Source organism: Megalops cyprinoides, chromosome 2 (genome assembly GCF_013368585.1).
Source record: "Megalops cyprinoides isolate fMegCyp1 chromosome 2, fMegCyp1.pri, whole genome shotgun sequence".
NCBI lineage: Eukaryota > Metazoa > Chordata > Actinopteri > Elopiformes > Megalopidae > Megalops > Megalops cyprinoides.
The window spans coordinates 58,516,585-58,536,725 of NC_050584.1; the positions used below are offsets into that span (position 1 = coordinate 58,516,585).

General features: G+C 41.1%; 1 protein-coding gene across 1 annotated transcript in view; it reads left to right on the forward strand.

The window, feature by feature from the left end:
* The first annotated feature begins 389 nt into the window (after positions 1-389).
* Positions 390-20,141, forward strand: part of wdr37 (WD repeat domain 37) — a 28,795-nt gene continuing 9,043 nt past the window's right edge. Inside the window, exons 1-11 of the mRNA XM_036522848.1 lie at positions 390-603; positions 3,543-3,720; positions 8,690-8,786; positions 9,277-9,372; positions 9,729-9,793; positions 11,894-12,029; positions 13,531-13,602; positions 13,814-13,858; positions 14,589-14,665; positions 15,570-15,804; positions 17,530-17,671. Coding sequence (XP_036378741.1) covers positions 3,583-3,720; positions 8,690-8,786; positions 9,277-9,372; positions 9,729-9,793; positions 11,894-12,029; positions 13,531-13,602; positions 13,814-13,858; positions 14,589-14,665; positions 15,570-15,804; positions 17,530-17,671 — 1,103 coding nt within the window. The 5' untranslated portion in view covers positions 390-603; positions 3,543-3,582. The remainder of the gene's footprint in view (positions 604-3,542; positions 3,721-8,689; positions 8,787-9,276; positions 9,373-9,728; positions 9,794-11,893; positions 12,030-13,530; positions 13,603-13,813; positions 13,859-14,588; positions 14,666-15,569; positions 15,805-17,529; positions 17,672-20,141) is intronic.

Sequence of the window (20,141 nt, forward strand, 5' to 3'; positions counted from 1 at the left end):
GTGGAGACTGTCTAGTTTAACGCAGCACAACCTTGCAGGCAAACTAGCCTTTACTTGACATGCCAAGATTAAGATATGTCACAATAACATATGTCAGTCTGAAGTACAGTTGCTGAAACTGACTAAAGCAAGTGACTGCAGAAGTACGAATCTAAATCTAAAACCCATATTTTTTTCCGAAAGCTGGACAATAATGCAGTCTAGAATAGAGACAGTTAGGCAGCTAATCTACCATTTAACCACACCGCTGCAGGATGCCCTGAACGGTGTCTTGACCCAACTTCCGATGCTAATGGTGACAGGAACGCGCACAGCAAGTGTTAAATTTTCCATTCAATTCCCCCACGAAAGTGAAAAGGAAAATGCCCGGATACTGCGCGGCATGCCATTTTTGACAGCGGAAGGAAAACTAGGTAGCTAGATAGTTGCTAGCTACCTAGCTAGCTAAGTAGCAGCTAACTATCCCGACTAGAAACCTGTCAAAAACGCTGGAACCAATTGCATTTTTTTCTGGAAAATGGTTTCACGAAAGACACGCTTTCTTCTTTTATCACTATCACTCAACGCACTACAAAGGACACCTGCCTCACAAGGAATTTAAATGTAAGTAGCCAGCCAGCTACCCTGCTAGCTTATGTTGTTAGCTAAATTAGCTAAGTAAGTAGTTATTTAGCGAGCTAGCTAGCCATATTTTACTGTTCTACTGTCTAGCTAGTAGCTAGCCAATTAGCATGTCAGCTACAAACGTTACTATTGCAGAAAGCTTTAATTAGCTAAATATAGCCATATGGCCCAGTCTGCTGGGTGGTGTTGTGGACAGTTGGCTGGCTAACGCTACCTTACAATATCGTAGATTGAGGTGTGCCAGTGCCAAAGTAGATAGCTGACAATTGTCAATTTAATTAATCACACCACAGAAAATATCGGTTATAATAAAAGCATCGGTAACTTGGTAAAGTAACAAATTTTGAAATCGATTTAGCTGAAAACATTAAGTTTAGCCACAGTGATAACACGACCAGGCAGCATGCTACATACGGTGCTTGTAGCTAGGATACCCAAGTTAACTGCTAAATGCAATGTATGTACTTAGTCTGGTACTAGTTAAATAACTAGTAGTATGTCTCCACTTGTGGGCAGTGGTGCTGACTATGGCGTTTGGTCTTCTTGACCTGACAGTTATGAATGCCACAATGTCAATGGACGTTTATTTTGCACAATTGTGCCGTCCATGCTAGCTACGTTATAAAGTACTCACTGAATATTAACCTTACAGTATTCTACTGGCCGCTTAACAAACCTTTGCGGAGAAGACAATAAGAACATAATTAATTTTGTCAACGTAATCGAGGGACAGCTGCGTGACATGGTGATGATGAGACAACAGGACTTGTTATCAGAGAGCTGCAGGTTTGAATCCTGTATTGGACAATTCTGCTGTACCCTTGTGCAAGGTATTTAACTTGAATGTTCTCCGTAAATGACCATCTGTATCAAAGGACGAGGTGTTAAGATCGTATGAGCACTGTAAGTCATAAGTCATGCATTGACAACAGCCTTTTGGGGCTAAAATAAATACCTCAAGCCCCTGTTCTCACTTACAGAGGCTCAATAGACCGTTGTGTCTCTGTCTGTCCTCTCTGACTGCTTCCCATGCTCTCTCTGAGCTCCTATAGTATTTCTTTCTTTCTTTCCTTGCCCTTATCCAGGGTCACTTATTGAACATTAAGAAAACAGAACTACATTACTTTGCATTATTGGCATTTAGCAGAAGCTCTTTTCCAGAGCGACTTACATCAGTTACAGGTTTTTACAATGTTATCCGTTTATACAGCTGGATATTTACTGAGGCAATTGTGGGTTAGGTACCTTGCCCAAGAGTAGAGCAGCAGAGCCCCTGTAGGCAATCAAGCTGGCAACCTTTTGGTGATGAGTCCTGCTCCTTAACCACTATGCTACACTGCCACCCACAATATCAAATAAGCTGGACGAATGCACACCACTGCATACCACATATTCATTCAGGTAGTGTTGCCGCTCCAGTTTGAGTTCAAATTGGAATAGATTTGTCGGCAATCATCAGCGCATTAGTCAGGTGTGCTTCAGATCTCGTTCCAGCTGGCAGGTAAGGACAGGTTTTGAGCCTTCCGAAGGCGACAGAAGGTGGTGTGTGACCCTGCTGTTGTCACTGGTGTTGGCAGTTCATTCCAAGGCCGTGCAACACATGTTCCATTCTGGAAAAATACCTTGAAAGGACAACAGAAAAATGGTTTTAATTTGACTTTTTTTTTTTTTTTTTTTTAATTGACGTTGTTTTCCAAAAACATTAAAACATACAGTGATCATATATTGTGGGTCTTTTAGCTTGAGGGGAAAATATATAGGAAACAGGGGTGCATTGTTGGAGATTTTTACATTGTAATGGCTGAAAAATGCCTTTTAAAAATGAAAGTTGTGTTTGTTATTGCTCATTGGTAAAAAGTGTTTTTGACCTTGGGTCTCAGTGACTGACTGTAGGTGTTGGGGAGTCTGGAGGTTTGAGAGCTGCAGATGAATGCAGTAAACCACAATTTCTTTTTTAAGTCATTCCATTTTTATCTTAGATAATGACTGAGATAGAGACATGATAGTTAATGCAGTGCATCAGTGTTGGCCATGTATTAAGTCTCTTGCTGTATATATGCTTGTGTGTTTCTGTTTCTGTGTGTGTGTGTATTTAATATGTAGTGAACAAATGAACTTAGCGGCGCAAACTACCACTACCACTTAGATCCATGATAACTTAGAGCAGAGTCAGAAAGCTCAGTTACCAAGAAGGGGAAAAACGACAGGGGTTTTAATATAATCAGGGCTGACAGATTGATTAACACAAAGCGTGGGATGTCATCAGATATGGACGTACTGAACCCACGAACACACCTTTTTTTAATCCACTGATTTTCACTGACATGCTCTTGTGTTACTAATGCAATTTTATCCCTCACATAATCGTCTTACCTCAGTCTGTTCAGCAGTGTGTTTCTTCTTTACCACTACTGTGTATTATTATAATATCATTATTAATGGAAAAATAAAGAAGTACACCTTTTTGTAGTGCATATGGACTGATAATAAGTTGTTCGTATTAAAATGTCACTTCCACTACAGTCTGCAGTAAATAAGTAAGTGAGAAATGTTTCAAAAATCCAATACTTTTAAAAAGGTAGATTTTCACGAGTTTGATAGGTGCTTTTACTACACATTAAGAGTGCAGTTTTAATTGGGCAGCAAGGCTCGTGTCCAGAAGCAGGTTCAGAAGCATGTATTGGTTTGTTCCATTAAATAACCAGTTATATAAAAAAAAGTGTTATTTAAAATAACACTTCTATGTGGGTTTAAAGGCATTAGAAAGTGAATAAGAAATGCAACTAATGTTTTTAAATAGCTTTTTAAGCATTGATAATAAAAGATCATGTGGTCGGTTTGCTCTGAGAGGACAGCCCGAAGCCACCTTCACCTGCCGTGACAGTGGGGCGCTGTGCAAACCTGACGTGTTTGTTTAGTTTCAGGTCGGAAGTTTGGAGAGCACGTCACTGAGGAGTGATGCCTGTTGAAAGTGGAAGCAGCGCAGCCGCCCGTCAAGCAAAACAGAAGCGCAAGTCCCACAGCCTCTCCATTCGACGCACCAACAGCACAGAGCAGGACCGGGCGGCAATGCAGAGAGACATGCTGGAGGGACAGGTAAGTCCGTGTCCTCGCGCACACACGCGCACACACACACTAGTCCAGACCACACTCGAGAGGCAACTCTGGGCTCACCCCACGCTGCACTGTACTTTCACTTCCACCTGTCTCAAGAGGAAACCCCTACCATTTCAGTACACGTTTTGCCGAAGGTTCACAAGTAGGGAGCGTGTCTCTTAAAAATGCCGGCATGGCTGCAGCCGGTTCTGCGGCATTACATTTAAGGTGTCTTGTTTTTTTTCCCTTTTTTTTAAAAGATCAGGTTTATCTAGATTACACAGGTGTAGTGAGGGTGAAATTCCAGAAACGGAAAGCATGGAACCAGTGTTTGCTGTGCCTTCTCTGTGTTTGACACAGCACGTTTGAGAGAGCGTTTCTTTTTGCAGTGTTAATGTGCACTTCATTCGTTTCACAGTTGTGAAGATTTGATTGTTATTTAAATGTTGTTCTTTGGATATTAATAGCTGTAGAATGTGAAAGATCGATCAAGTAAACACAAAAGGTTGCTTAGAAAATGTTAAATGTTATCTTGTTGTCTTGTTAAATGTGAATGAAATACAGGCAGTTCTTAAATATATTAGATGTCAGTTAAACACACAAAAACACATACACAGTCTGTAGACCTAAATTTCTGTGGAAAATAGTCAGCTTTCAGGATTTGGTTTGTAAATGCTGTAAATAACTGGTCTTTTGCAACCCAAAAATGTTCCTTTCCCTAATGCTTTAGCTGTTTTGAATTTAGGATGTTAAGGTATGTTGACGTGAGTTTTCACAGTATGGTGAATTTATAAACTCTGTATGGTCAGGAACCACTAGTATGCAAATCTAAAGCACTAAAAATTGTGATAAGAAACACGTGGCCTGGCTTAGTCCAAAAGTCCAGACTTCAAATGGTGTGGCTGTGACTGACACTCTGACATTAAACAAATAAGACCATTTGGTTCTCAGCTTTTCTGCTCTTGGAAAGGTTGCACTCCCCAGGTGTTATGGTTAAAAGAACTATGTAATTCCAATAGAGCTATATATAGCATTTATGGGAGCAGTAACCTGAATGTTGTAGGGGTTGTGATGTTTATATGCATTATCAGCTATTATAACTTAGTTACGCTGTCTTCAGATAGGCCTATTTACAGACTTACTATCTGTGGAATCTTAGGGAGTAGTTGTTGTTTGATTAAGGGGCTGGTTTATAGCTGGTGTAGTCTATAGATCCTGATAGCACCTCAAAAATGTAAAAGAACTATCTGCTCACATGATGAAATATGTTTACCACAGAAGTTTGGAAAATGAAACGTATGCTTTCCAGAATTTAAAGAAAAAAAAAAAAGATAATGTATTTCTTCTGGCTTTTATTTTTGTTAGTATGCTTGTCAGAATTGTAGTTTGAAATATTTTTCCATGTAGGTATACATTCACAGTTCAGTGCGAACTTGTGAAGACATAGCCCAAGTACTGTTACAGTTAGTAGCTGCATAGGTAATATTTTTAGCACCCCGCTATTCTACCAGTCAACCGTGAGGCTTGATTCAGTTTAAAGCACCATAACGACAGTGACTGTTTTTCAGTGAGTAAGCGTCAGTTAATTTGCACTCCTGTTGGTTTTGTTACTCACAAAAATGACTTGTCCTTGAGGGACAGCTTCCAAACCAAACACGCTTCACAACTATCTTAGGAGTTCATACTTCCGTTTGATTGGGTAATGTGCCCGGGTGGTTCCACAGTTTTAATACAGTGTTTGGAATGCAGCCAGCCTTATTACTCAATTGTACTGCATTAGACAATGAGCAGGTTATATTATTTCCTCGTAACTTTGCAGAAAGCATGGCAACATGGCTCACTGTCCTGTAATGTAGGACTGCTTTATGTTCCACAATCGTTAACCTGATCTGACCTGATGATGACTGCGGTTGAAAGGGTAGGGATTTTGCCATTGTATTTTAAACTCAGTGCTCAACTTGTACATGGCGTTCTTACTGACTGTATGTGGTATTACAATGAAGTTCTTTCAGCAGAACTATACACTTTTTCATGACCAGTGCAGATACACATAAACACACACACCCACACACGCAGTATGAGCGGTCCACAGAAATGTGGAATGATCGGGTGCAGTTATTTTCCGTGTTGCCCAGCATCATAATTGTAAACTCCACCTCATGGAATGTTACAACAATGCAAATATAACATCACAGCATTAATGCACATATGCAGACATGTCCACTCCTCATATTTTTTCCACCGTGACTGTATAATACCTCACTGTAGGTCACAGTGACAGACAGTGACAAAAAAAAAAAAAAAACAATGGATAATATGATCATGTGGCGGAATATTGATACTGTTCATTTTACTGACAGCTTTGGTGGTATATGAAGTCATTATTTGAAGTGATGTTTTTTTTTCCCTCATATATATATATAACCTTCAGATGATGACAAACGTATCCCACTTAGCCTACCCAAACATGCTCCCCTGCAATTTGATGCCTTTATCGTGAGATTAAATCATTCATTTTAAATGTTTTGTGTGCTCTAAGCCCCAACAATGAGCCGTCACCTCATCAATGTTTAATAACCGCCACTTGTCGAGCGTTAATAATTCTTTTCAGTACCTCTCTTTATTCCTCCCCGTACCTGTTGGCGCTTTGTCGCTCGGCCTCCGCGCTGCAAGCTGCTCGCTGAGGTTAGGCCGCGGATGCGTCTCGCTCGCTGAATGCTGTCATTATGTGTCGTAACCAAGGAGACCTTCACTTTTTAGGCTCATGGCTGTGCAGCTTTGTGAGAATAAGAGGCCAACTGTTGTTTGCTAATTGGCGTTTTCAATATGTGGTTGCATGTGGCGTTGACAGACCGGAGACTGGTTCGGCTCTTTTACACGCGCTGCTCTTATGGTTGCACGTCAACTTTCAACGACAGCTTCCTGTCACTCATTTTTTGCAGGCCAAGTCTAAGTGATATACGCAACACTGGGAGTAAACTCTTGTAACCCTTGTTTTTTAAAGTTTTTTTTTTTGTTTTTGTTTTTCATTTTTCATTTGTAGCCCTCTTTTCTGTGAATGGTTTTACTCTGCCTGCAAACAGTATTCTGGGAATCTCTAACTCTTAAGAATGGAGGTAAGTTAGCTAGTATAGTAGGTAACATAGCAACAAAAACTTGAGAATTTAAGTCCCTTTACTGTTTTGTTTTGTCCAGTAGCAATAGCAGTGACATTAGTGATTAATCTGTTGCTGCTCACATATATGTTTTCTTACAGTACTAAACATGTAGTCTAGCTTTGGATTTAGCGCCAGACACTCTACATAGCAATAGATTTTTAGTTTGTCTGTCTCCTCAGTGGTTTGAATATATAGCTATACATTTTTAGGCACACCATTGCTCTTGTATAGATGGCATCAGTGAAACAAATGGAATGATCCGTACCTGGGATATGGTTTAAATGAGGCCTGTGCTTATTCTTTGTGTTGTCACATCCCAAATTTAGATACCATTTAAAGGTGCTGCTTTACATGGGGTAGAGCAGCATTTACTGGCATGAGTTTGTGGAGTAGATTTCATTCCACTGAGTTTTTACGGTAGTTGCACGGCAGCATGCTGTCTCCTCCGAACAGCAGTTCTTGTTGCTGTCTTACAGCAGTGTTGCTGAAGAGCAATGGTATGGTGCAGATTATAACCCCCGAGCAAGGCTGTTTTTTGCAGACAACTTTGTTATCTTATACAACATTTTATGAAATGTTGAGACATTGTTGTGGAATAAAATGCAAATTAGTTCACATTTAAGTTATGAAGGAAAAAGAAAATTGTTTTTGTATTATTTTAAGAGAATTTTATAGCACCCTGTTGTGAGGTTTGTTCCCATTTTTCTCACTGGGAGAAAAAGCTCATTGCCTAAATTACAGGCATAACAGTACATACAAAACCATACCAACATTACAAGCAAGAAGAGGAGGAAGAAGAAGTAGTTCAGTTATGGTCATTTGAGATGTAAAAGGTTAAAATCCACAGACTTGTGTAGACTGTTGTGTAAATTAATATCTGATTAATCTGTTTTATACATTTCAGAAATGTATAAAATAATACTTGTGTACTTGTGTGTAATATGTATAAAAATACTTACTTAAGTATTTTAAGTAAATATACATGTAGAAATTATATTTTCCCCAGCTGAAGTTACTTGGAAGGTGTGGAAAAGTAATTGTTGAAAAAGTGGATTCCTCTGTCCTTCTGAAGAAATGGTTTGAGGATTGTCTTTTTATGGAAACAAGAAAACTTATGAAACAAGAAAGCTCTCCCTGGTCTCAGAGTGGTATTCATTGTCAGCTCACAAGGTCAAAGGGAGAGGTTATAGTGTCTTTTGATAGATTTCTCAAGCATCTTATTACTTTTGCATTTACAGCTCTCCTTCAGCTGTTATTCATGTCTTTTCATCTTGCATTCCTGTAACCTTTTTACTCAAGAGACAATCCAAAAACTAGTAAACACATAAATACCCTACTTTAAACTTCTATTCCTCCATAGTGTGAATTGGATACTTTGGAAATATTTTGTAAATTGCCATACTTCCAGTTGTGTGTGTGTCATACAGTTGGGAGTCCCCATTCCACCCATCAAAGACTGCCTCATATTTAGCATTTCCAGTCTGGCAGGAAATCTAGAATCAGGGTGTATCATGCTGCTCTGTCAGATTTCAGTTTTGATGTGTTGGAATAGGCCCAGGAGGCCTTCTTTTTCCCCTCACATGTCTTACAGTCCTCTAGTGTATGAGCAAGTAGTACACATGTCATTGGTCTGATAAGGCCAGCTATGGTTTTGGTGTTATTTCATTTCTGTCATTGCACTCATTGTTGATGGGTACAATGATTGATAGAATGATTATGCCTCCATGCAACATTAACAGATTGACAGTTCCACTTACCCTGTACAGCTGTACTTCACTGCGGTTGGTTTCTTTTCTTTTCTGGGTCTGTAGGATTCAAAGCTCCCCATATCTGTGAGAAGCAATCTACTTGACCTCTTTGGGCAGATTGAGCGGGAGTTTGAGAACCTCTACATTGAAAATTTGGAATGTAAGTGTTTTTGTTTATGGGTGACACAGTGGTTAAAGTTTCAGGTTTGAATCCTTGATGGCTTGTTGTAACCTTGATCAGTATGCTTAATAAAAAAGAGAGCTTCTGAATATGCCTATGTACTACACTAAAGATAAGGAACAGTCCACACAATTTTAAAATTTTGAGTGAAATTTAATGTCAAGCTGCAGTTTGTAATGAATTGTGAAATACATTCATAAAGTATCCATTTCTCACCTTCAGAATCCAAACTTTTTCTGTTCTGAAAGTCTTTGGTCTACCCACCAAACTATATGATCCATATGATTAAAAGCTTGATTGAAGCTTTTTGTCCAAACTGTTTGAATGGGCAAGTTCTATCTGTCTTCTATTTTTGGTCAGTAAAGAGTGAGTAAAAAAAAGAGTGAGTGAATGACCTTATTGTTCTTTTGTCATTGTTGTCGTCTGTTATATTTACCAAAAACCGATTCTTAATGTGCCTATTCTGTAGTGCGCAGAGAAATCGATACGCTGAATGAGCGGCTGGCAGCTGAAGGACAAACCATCGATGGAGGTGATCTGAGCAAGGGCCCCCTGAAAGCGAAAGGTTCGAGGAGTCTTACTTTACTTCCAAAGAGAGAGAGTTCTCAGATCATTTCACATCAGCTTGCGATCAGCGCTGCACTCTGCGTAACAAGTCACCCAGGTCCACAGCTTGGTTGGTGTTGTGATGCAGCCTGACCTTAAAGTTAGTGTAGGGGACTGTGACTGTGTACATCTGGTTCCTCTGCTCCTAAAGGCTTTGTGCTTTTCATGGTAAGCGTGGAAGATATAATGAATGATATAATGATGTCTCACCGTATAGTTTTATATGAGAAAGTTTGCTTTGCTTAAAAACCCCCAGGAAACTGTTTTTTTATGTTTTTTTTTTTTTTTTTAAATGAAATGTTCTTTTCTTCACAGCTAGCCACAGCACAAGTCAACTTTCTCAAAAGCTGAAGACCACATACAAGGCTTCTACAAGCAAGGTATTAACACTGCTATTATTGGTAGAGTGCATAAGAACACGTTATGAGAAATGGAAAATATTTTTAAAATATTGTTTTTTATGATGTACAATTCTGTGATGGAAGAACTTGCATTTGAGCATGATTCTGTCACTGATTTAGCCTAACTTTAAGGTTAAAATAAATAATACTGACCGTGCTATTTGTGAGAAGGACTGACTGTGTGTGCATGACCATAATGTGCCTATATGATTCAGTATAGACTCAGTGTAACAGTTAATTACCACATGAGCTGGGTATTTGGGAGACTCCATCTTGGAACTCCCCCTGTGGCTATTTCATGTTGATGGGTTTTGAGTTACTGAGTTTCCAGCTCGGTGCACCCTGCAAGAATTTGGCAACTTGTTCTGCTTGTAAATGATGTTATGTATTCATATTTATACAGCTCATCATATCAGATACAGAAATGAATGTTTATGCGCTAGTAATTCATTTTCCCTAAAATCACGGCGATCATCATTAAATCAGCGATTTAATTATTTTGTTCTGAAAAATAGTGAAACCCGCTGGCTGGAAGCAGAACAAGCCTATGCAGAAGGAGCCTGTGTATTTAAATATTCATGAGTTGGTTGTGGGGATTAAGGGTTGTAGGCAGGTGTGGTCTGCCAGGATGCTCAGCCCGCTAGTGGAGCTGACATGGCAGGACACTTTATGATACATAGGGGGATGGTATATTTTTATTACATCTTATTTCAGTTGAACAAAAAAAAAAAAAAACAGAAGGCTATGGCCTGCTCCGTAGTTAACCCAATGGAAAGCAAATATGCTGTGTGTCGTCACTGCAGTCTGGATGGGGCTGCATTGCCCATGGTAGCAACTAGTGTCTTCAACTGCACCATTTGAAATATGTATGTAAAAGGAAGGTGATATCTATGGTGGGGCAATTATGGTTAAGGCAATGGGGGGTGGTAATGTATGCAGAGTGAGTGTAGTTATGGTATGGTCAGGATAGGTGTCTTGGGAGTATGTACAGGAGTAGGTATGTAGGAAGGGGTAGTTGTTGTGTGGGTATGCAGGTGGGGTTGTTATGGTGGATGCATGAGAGCCAAGTATTCTTGTGTAGTTGAACATATATGTATGTATGTGGGTGTGTATTTACGTGTGTACGTGTGTGTACTTGGTTAGCAGAATAATATACATGTTTAAGTCATTTGGTATGTTTTGAACTTGACAGAACATTCTGCTGTCCTTTGTCTGTAACAGTACTCTGAATAGAATGTTGGGCATTCTGCATGGAATGTTGGTGTGATTCCACATGTATTTCCATGGGAATTTTTGTTTGTGTTTTATGGTATAATTGGGAAAAGTATTTGGCACATCAGCTGACTGAGCAAAAACAGCCTGGTATCGAATTTTGTATAACTGAATCTAAACCTTTGCATGGAGATGCAGTTTTAACATTGGCAGACAATAGAATAATAATAAGAGGAAGAATAAGAAGTAAAGATCCTAATCATGAAAAGTCCTTTGCTCATGCACACTGTTGTGACATCAAAAAACGTTCACTAAACACGTGTTTGTGTTGAGAATATAGCACACTCAAGCTCAAGGTCATTCACACAGAGTTCTTCTCATTGCTTCATTTGATTGAAGTATGAAGAAAGGGCTGTTCAGATTTAAAGTAAGTGCAGAAAAACAGAAGACTGACCAGGTTATGGCAGAGATAACTGGTCCAGTTATATTTGATATATGCATGCATATACAGTAATATTTATTGTTACTGGGGACTAATAACTGCAAGTTGTTTTCATTGACCACTGTGCCTTGGTCTTGGTTCAGTGCACGTCCAAATGTACCATCTCAGAAATGGCACTGTTTCAGTCAGTATAACCCACGGGTACTATTTGTAGTGATTACTCCAAGTCAATAGAATTTACTTCAGGTTGCATTTGAGGTACTCCAACACTACGGAGACCCTCTTTAAACCAGTCTGTGCTTTTGAGCGCTCGCGGCACCAGGCGGTAAGCTGATGGAGCACAGAGCGATACCTGTTTCTGGCCACACCGCGCTGCGAGGACTATGTGCAGTAAGCATGGCCTCCTCTCCTGCCAACCTCCACAGATTGTGTCCAGTTTCAAAGCCACCACCTCCAGGGCAGTTTGTCAGCTGGTGAAGGAGTACGTGGGGCACAGGGACGGGATATGGGACCTGAGCGTCACACGGACACAGCCGGTGGTTCTGGGCACCGCGTCAGCAGGTAAACCACCTGAACCAGCAGCTCTACAGCCCTCCTCTCTCTCTGTTTCCCTCCATTTTCCCCTTATATTCTCTTTCAGTATATAAAGGGGTAGTGATTGATGACCAGCTGAAATTTACTGACCACATCGCTACAACTACCGGACCGTGCAGATTTGCCCTGTACAATATCAGGAAAATCAGGCCCTACCTATCCGAGCACGCTGCGCAGCTCCTTGTCCAGGCACTGGTCATCTGAAGACTGGACTACTGCAATGCTCTTTTGGCCGGCCTACCTGCATGCACTATTAAACCAATGCAGTTGATATAGAATGCAGCTGCACACCTGATTTTCAACCAACCAAAAAGGGCTCATGTTACACCCTGTAGCTGCCCGCATCATGTTCAAGGCCTTGATGCTCGCGTACAGGGTAACCAACAAAACTGCATCTAAGTACATGAACTCACTGCTGCAACCTCATGTTCCCTCCCGACTGCTACACTCTGCCACCGAGCGGTGCCTGGTGGTCCTGTCGCATTGTGGCGTTAAATCACTATCCAGGACTTTCTCTGCCGTTGTCCCCCAGTGGTGGAATGAACTGCCACACCTCATACTTTCTGCTGAGTCCCTCTCTGTCTTCAAGGAACATCTGAAGACACAGCTCTTCCGCTCTCACCTGAGCACCTGAAACACTTCCCCCCCATCTCCCATTAAACTATATTTTAAAAAAAAATGTAATGGTTTGGCTATAATAGTTTAACGTAATGGTTTAGTGTAATGGCTTGGTTGTAATGGTTTAAATGTAATGGTTTGTAATGGCTATAACACACTCGCTAGCATTACCTGACAGCTGGTACCTCACCTGGCCAACCTTTGGAACTTTGTCATGCAGTACTTCTAATATTGTTGACTCTATGGTTTTTCGCTTGTGTTGTATTGTAAAATGTAAATGCAAAAAATAAAGCACATAAAATCTGTCAGGAATATTTTTGAAATATTTTTTCACTTATACTCTCTACTTTCCCCTGTACACTTTCTTATACCAAATAGCACCTGAAATTTGTCAGGTATATTTTGGAAACATTTCTTTATACTCTCTACTTTCCCCCCTTACATTCTCTTACTCTATAAAGAATATATGAAAGTGGCAAGGTATATTTTTGAAACATACTTTCATACCTGCTTGCTTTTTGTCGTCTTGATCACAGTTAGTCACAGTCCCGTTTAGAAATGTCATCTGCAGTGTTTTCTGTGGACTTCACTTAATAACTGAATTGATTGGATGTCCTGTAATTAGAGTGTCATCAAGTCTTAATCAAAGCCACAAAAAAAAAAAAAAAAAAAAAAAAAAAATGCAAGGCCCGTCTCGTTTACATTGGGAGTTCAACTTTTCTAATCACTTCTAATTGTGAATGGCTTTGTTTTAGGTAAGACCCAAAGGAACAGTGATGAGACTTATGAATAATTCAGTTGTCTAGGTACTAGTTGTTTTTTTCATTGTCATTTTTCTTTTTTTACAAAGATCACAATGCCATGCTGTGGAGTATCGAGACTGGAAAGTGTCTTCTTAAGTATGTTGGCCATGCTGGTTCAGGTAAGAAAAATTGTGTTAATTCCTCAAAATGATTTATGGAAAAACTCTGTGTCCTTAAAAGACTTTCAGGGATTCTTCATGGATTATTAATTGACTTGTGAAAATCATTTGTGGCTTCTTGGCATTTTGTAGGATTGGTGTATTTATTGTCACACTAATCTGAAGTTTAATGTGTATCATTTAAATATGTGCATTGTATGTTTGATTCCAGTTAACTCCATCAAGTTTCATCCGACTGAACAGATGGCTCTTACAGGTTTGTATGTGTAGTTAATACCCTACACACTACACAGCGTGTGATCCAGGAAATATTTGCCATAGAATTTTTACATTTGGAAGGCTAATTTACAAATTGTAATGCTTTGTCTGCTGAACAAGGCAAAACGCTTCCGCACTGTAAGAGTTCAGTGGAATTAAAATGCAAGCTTTATCACCTTGGAGACATGTGATGTTTCATGTTTACAAATGAGCACATTTGCATACGGCTTTTGATAAGAACATTTTAAGAAATCAACGAAATGCAAAATTGCTCAAAACGCACATTTAAACTAGATGGGCTCGGTGGAACACTTTGATGGCGAAGTTGCCTTTTTTTTTTTTTTTTTTTTTTGCGAGACCCCGGTTGCCAATGAGCGCGGGAATAACGATTGCTTCAGAGGAGATTAAACACATGCGGTCTCGTCTGACGCCGCGGCCTTATCACCGGCGCATTCTCGTACCACTTCATTAAGCCCGCAACTCCGGGCACGAGGCGTGTGTAAACTCACCTTTCGCCTGGGTGCCTTTCGATGTTTATTTTTACGGTAGTTAGAAATATCTTTTTGCCACATTTGTAATCTCCCTTCAAAGCGCCTGTGCCTAATTAGAGATGTAAGATGCTTTGATTGATAAAGCGCCATTTGTTGGGTAAAGTGAATTTTCTCAGTCCATCTGTGTCTCTCTCTCTCTCTGTCTCTCACACGCTCTCTCTCTCCCTCTCCCTGCAGCGTCTGGGGACCAGACGGCTCACATCTGGAGGTACATGGTGCAACTGCCCACCCCCCAGCCCGTGACAGACGTCAGTGTGAGTACCGGGACAGAGCTGTCACTCATACACCATCCCTCCATCCGTTCGCACACCTCCAGAAGCAGAGGCTCGGCTAACAGAGCCACAGCCTGGTGTTCTTGATGTCGGCGCCAGTTTGACAGCTGCAACTTCGGAGTAAACTTGAGGAGACTCGGGGAGACGGGGGTAGTTTTGACTTTGAAACATGCAAAGAAAAGGGGGGAGGAATTAGCAAAACAATTAAGCGCAGCTTGTACAGTCAGTGTGATGTGTCGTAGTATTGCTGAATCTGCTTTGGCGTGTTTTATTTTGAGATGCATATCACTGGTAATTTGCACTTTGCTACTCTGTTGGAGCTGATTTTAGTATTGTTTGGGTTAAGTAACGTTTCCACTTCATTTCTGTGCGGTTTATTTGTTTTTTTTTTTGGTCCCCCGGGGGTTGCATTCGGAATAGCATCCTCTTACCTGTTTCTGCCATTTCATTTGATGCTAGGCCCACCCTGAAAAGGTTAGCTGTGGGGGGGAATGGTTTTGTTTGAATAATTAGATGTTTGTTAGACCGAGCTGGCACATATTTGAACCACACACATGAACAGTTTCTCAAGTTGATTTTTTAGTTTGTGGATAAAGTAGTACGTGGTTTTTGAGTTATGAGATGTGAAACTATTGTCATTTGGAACATTGCTTTGGATGTATATCTCAATATTGCACCTGGTTCACTTATGATTGAAAAGCTGCCACATACCCTATTATCTGGATTAGCTGTGTGCATGGGGCACAGTGATGACAGAGAGGAAGGTTATTTCCATGGTTTCTCGCAGTCATGCCACAACGCCTGATGAGCCAGACAGCTCTAAACAGGGAACTGCACACCTTAAATGCAAGCGTGGAAACTGAACGCCTTTTTGTTCGCGACGCAGGTCACCTGTGACGACGACATCGACTTCTCCGACAAGGACGAGGCGGACGGGGATGCCGAGGGCCCGAGCGAGTGTCCCACCATCAGGGTGGCCACCACCACGCTCAAGAGCCACCAGGGGGTGGTGATCGCGGCCGACTGGCTGGTCGGCGGCAAGCAGGTGGTCACGGCTTCGTGGGACAGGGCGGCCAACCTGTACGACGTGGAAACGTCAGAGCTCGTCCACTCGCTGACGGGTAGGGTTCGCGGCGTAGGACTGTAGAAACGGAGCAAGACGTAGAAACGCTCGGGTGCGACTTAGAGAAGTGACAGCTTGTCCTCTCGCCAACAGCGGTCCCAAACTACAGACCTGTAGAGACGTCAGGGAAATTTCACGGCTTGTCCACTCAATGACTAATAGAGCCACACCATAGAACTGTGGAAACAAAGCGTGACACAGAAATGTCAGAGCTTGACCTTTCGCTGACTGGTAGGGCCAGCACAAAACTTAAGTCTAGTTTCTTGGTTCCTGTCCACAAGCGACACAGCAGTCAAGGGTCACTCTATAAAATAAACTGCGCTTACTTATTTTGTTTTGAGTTGCAGTGAGGTCTAAAAGGATGTCAGATAACTTCCCCTTTTCCACCCTGCCTCTCTGATAGACAAATTGGCAACCGTTGAGCTAGCTAGCTAAAAAGACTAGCCGCTAGCTAGATCAGTCACTGACAACTAGGTCACTCACTAGCTAGCTAGGTAGAAAAACAGTCCTCCTTGCCTTATTTTAATATCCTCCTGCACTGCAAGAGCTCTGTCCTCCTCCTGTTTCTCTCCTTCACCTGTCCAGCTTGTGTAAGCATTTCCAAAGAATTGTGCTAACCCAATGTGTCGTGTGAGAGATGCTAGTTTTACACAGCCTCAAAGGGCCCCATTCAGCCACTCTTTATTGTCACAATGTTTGTCCCCTTTCTGGACTTCAAGAGCAACATTGGGAATGAGGTTAAATAAACTCACGTGGTGTAAGATTGGGATCTGTTTATCTTTTTTTTTTTTTGTCCCCCACCGGGTTGCGAGACAGGAAGCGTGCACTTGATAAATCATCCTGTCAGACAGCGGGGGGGGGGTTCGCGGCGGAACGAGTGACATCATCTGAAACAAACAGACCAATCGCAAACAACATTAACTTAGCGGGAGCACTTTCGACTACATGATTGGAGCGACACGCGTTTGATGGATGAAGAGCAGCGGCGTGGTCCGCGCTGTGCAGCCGCTCATGACGGCGCTCATGAAGCGCGCTGATAAATGATAAAGACGGTCGCGGCGTTCGAGCGCGTTCCTACCTTAAACGTGTAACCATCGGCCTTACAGCACTTCCACCGTGTTTACGCTGATTGCTAACACGCGCTTAGGAGTTCGTTTCTCATCTAAACGCCTGTAGAGCTCTGTAGTGCTCTGTGGTAAGTCTGGAGAATCTTCTGTTAGAGCTGAGTGCCTTGACAGCTGTCCACGGTGCATTGTTATACATTTCCATAAAGAAAAATGATCTCATAAAATTGCACTTACCTGAAAGGAAGAGGCAACAAGCCAGACATTAAGGTGGTTTATTTTGAGAGAATCTTTTTGAGATCAGTCGGATTCACGTATGAGGTGGTCTTTTGAGAAGAAAGAAGAAAAAAAAAACTAAAACAATTAGTTTCAGAACACCTTTATGCCTAAATTAAATGTTTGGTTTTTCTGGTGAATTAAACATATTTATGTATAATAATGAAGAACTAGACATTGAGTGCCATTCTTGTGTTTGGGCCCTTTTTAATTGTGTCTCTGTGTGTCTGTCTGTCTGTGCTCCTGTGTGTCTGTCTGTCTGTGCGTCTCTGTGATTCTGTGTGTCTGTGTCTCTGTGCGTCTCTGTGTCTGTCTCTCTGTGTCTCTGTGTGTGTCTGTGTCTCTGCGGGTCTGTGTGTCTGTGTCTCTGTGTGTGTCTGTAGGTCACGACCAGGAGCTCACTCACTGCTGCACGCACCCGACGCAGCGCCTGGTGGTGACGTCCTCGAGAGACACCACCTTCCGACTGTGGGACTTCAGAGACCCCTCCATACACTCGGTGAACGTGTTCCAGGGACACACTGAGTGAGTTTTAACACGCCACTCCCACACCTGTTGTGTGACTGGCCCTCTGATTCTGCACTGACAGTCACAAACAGTCAACGGCCAGAGTGACACAGTCATTCCAACTTTCTTTAAGCCTTGAACTTGAACATTGACAGTTTTAGAAAAAAAATATGAAGCACTTTGTTGATCAAGTCAAAACACACAAATGCTGTTAAGAACTATACCATTTATTCCGATACTAAATTCTTAAGTTTACTCCTTTTTAATTGCCATATTGAAGTGAGTGCGATGGTTAATCACTTGAATGATACACTAATTTTTCTCTAGACAAGGTAAGATAATGGAATAATAAATGCAAGTACACACTTGAGCCACCAGGTGGCAGTGCAACCCTTTGTGCAGAAGGCAGTTATCCTGTCAGTTTCATGTGTTTTCCTAACCACCAGAGGTATTTGCTGTTTTCAGCAGTGTCACATTAATTTCTTCAGAGCTTTGAGCAAAAGCTTATGTTTGTTACTCATTTATTATTTAGTGCTACGTGCCTGTTCTACGGCTAAATATTCAGACAGCGCAGTCATTCATCCGTCTTTGTCGCATTAATCCCTTGTAATGTGCAATTCGGTCTTTCAGTTGCTGCAAACGCAATATTTCCTGCTTGTGTTAAATGTAGACTGCTGCTTCCCTCCAGTCATTTGAGTGCGCTCCTGTTAATGCAAAGTTTACACAGTTTTTAGTTCTTTGATTACTAGGGATTACATGCTCTTCATTATTGTTAGTCCTCAAGAATAATTCCTGCGGATCCCGCTGTAATTCTTTCCAATAGACAATCACGGTAATGAGATTAGCAGTGCGGCATCTGCTAAGTTTCAAGCTGCCGTGTCAGTGAATGTTAAGGCAGTTTTTTTTTCTTTAGCAGGTGCAACTCCCTGCATTCTCACGTTGAAAATTGACACCTTGTGTTGGTTTAATCTTTTTGGTTCGCTTGAAGTGTGCCAGTCACTGAAAAGAATGAGTCAATCAAGTTTTATCTGATACGCGTGCTGTTTGTAGTGACCTTTTCAAAGAACCCCTCTGGACTGCAGTCATAATGGAAATTATTCTGAAATCATAACAGAAGCATTATATATCGCCATAGATCAAAAGAGAAACAATGAAATTAATTGAAATCATTGCAAAAATAATGCCAAAATTGAAACATTAGGACACCTGCATTTCAGTTTAAGACACAAATAGAAATACAGTTATTACCACTGAAGTAGTGGATAATGATGCTAGTAGGTTCCATTTGTTCACTTAAATTTGTTTTTGGAGAATACAGTGCAAATGGTAGTGCTAATGATAGTGGTTCAGTTAGGCTGGTGTGACCTGATTTAAGTTAGTCTGCTATAGACCATGTGTGTGTGTGTGTGTATATATATATATATATAAGGTTGGCAGCAGTTTTCCCAGGTGTTAACTGCTGTTGAAAGGTTTCACAGCGAGCTAGACTGTGAGTGGTGTTGCATTATGAGTAATTGTGCTGATATTTTGATGTTGAAGCATTTATTGAAGGAAGTAATGTGGTGCAAATTACATTATTGTTATTTAGCAAACACTCTTATCCAGAGTGACTTACACAGGCTACAGTTTTACATGTTATGCATTTCTACAGCTGGATATTTACTGAGGCGATTCTGGGTTAAGTACCTTGCCCACGGGTACAGCAGCAGTGCCCCAGTGGGGAATCAAACCAGTAACCTTTCGGTTACAAGCTGTGCTCCTTACCACTATACTACACTGCCACCCCTTTCCTTGGATATATGTGAAAGGCACTACACCAGCACTAGTTCACGATGTGAATGGGAATTCATGACCTGTGCAAGAATTACATTATTTATATTCTGAGAGCATTACCACTACAACACATTGCCACAAGACCATAAAATGTATATTTTAGTCCATTTACTTTTCTTTTTTAACTTTCAGCTCGAAGGTGTGAGTCAGTGAGCGTTGCTTTCAGAATGTTGGATGCATTGCCGTGATGTAAAACCCTGTCACCGCAGTGTCCTGAGAAAGAGACGGGGCCAAACTCGATGCAGGCTGACTCAGATTCTCTCTCTTCAGGAATGCATGAATCCGAACTTCGACCCTGCATCTCCCCTCACAGCTAGCTCTGTAGTTTTTCAGCTCTCGTATTCAAATGATTTACCATATCGTGCGTGTTTGTGCGTGTGTGTACACGTGTGTGTGTATATGCATGTGTGTGTGTTTATAATTGTTTACTGTTGTGTCCCGCATTATAATTGTTTGCTGTCTTGTGTTGTAATCATTTCTTGTAGTTTACTGTGTTTTAATTGTCCGCTGTAATGTCTTGTGTTATAATTGTTTATTGTAGTGTTATAATAGTTAACTATAATACCCTGCATTACGGTTGTTTACTATAGTACCCTGAGTTGCAATCATTTGCCATAATGTCCTGTGGTTTACTGTAGTGTCCTGTGCTATAATT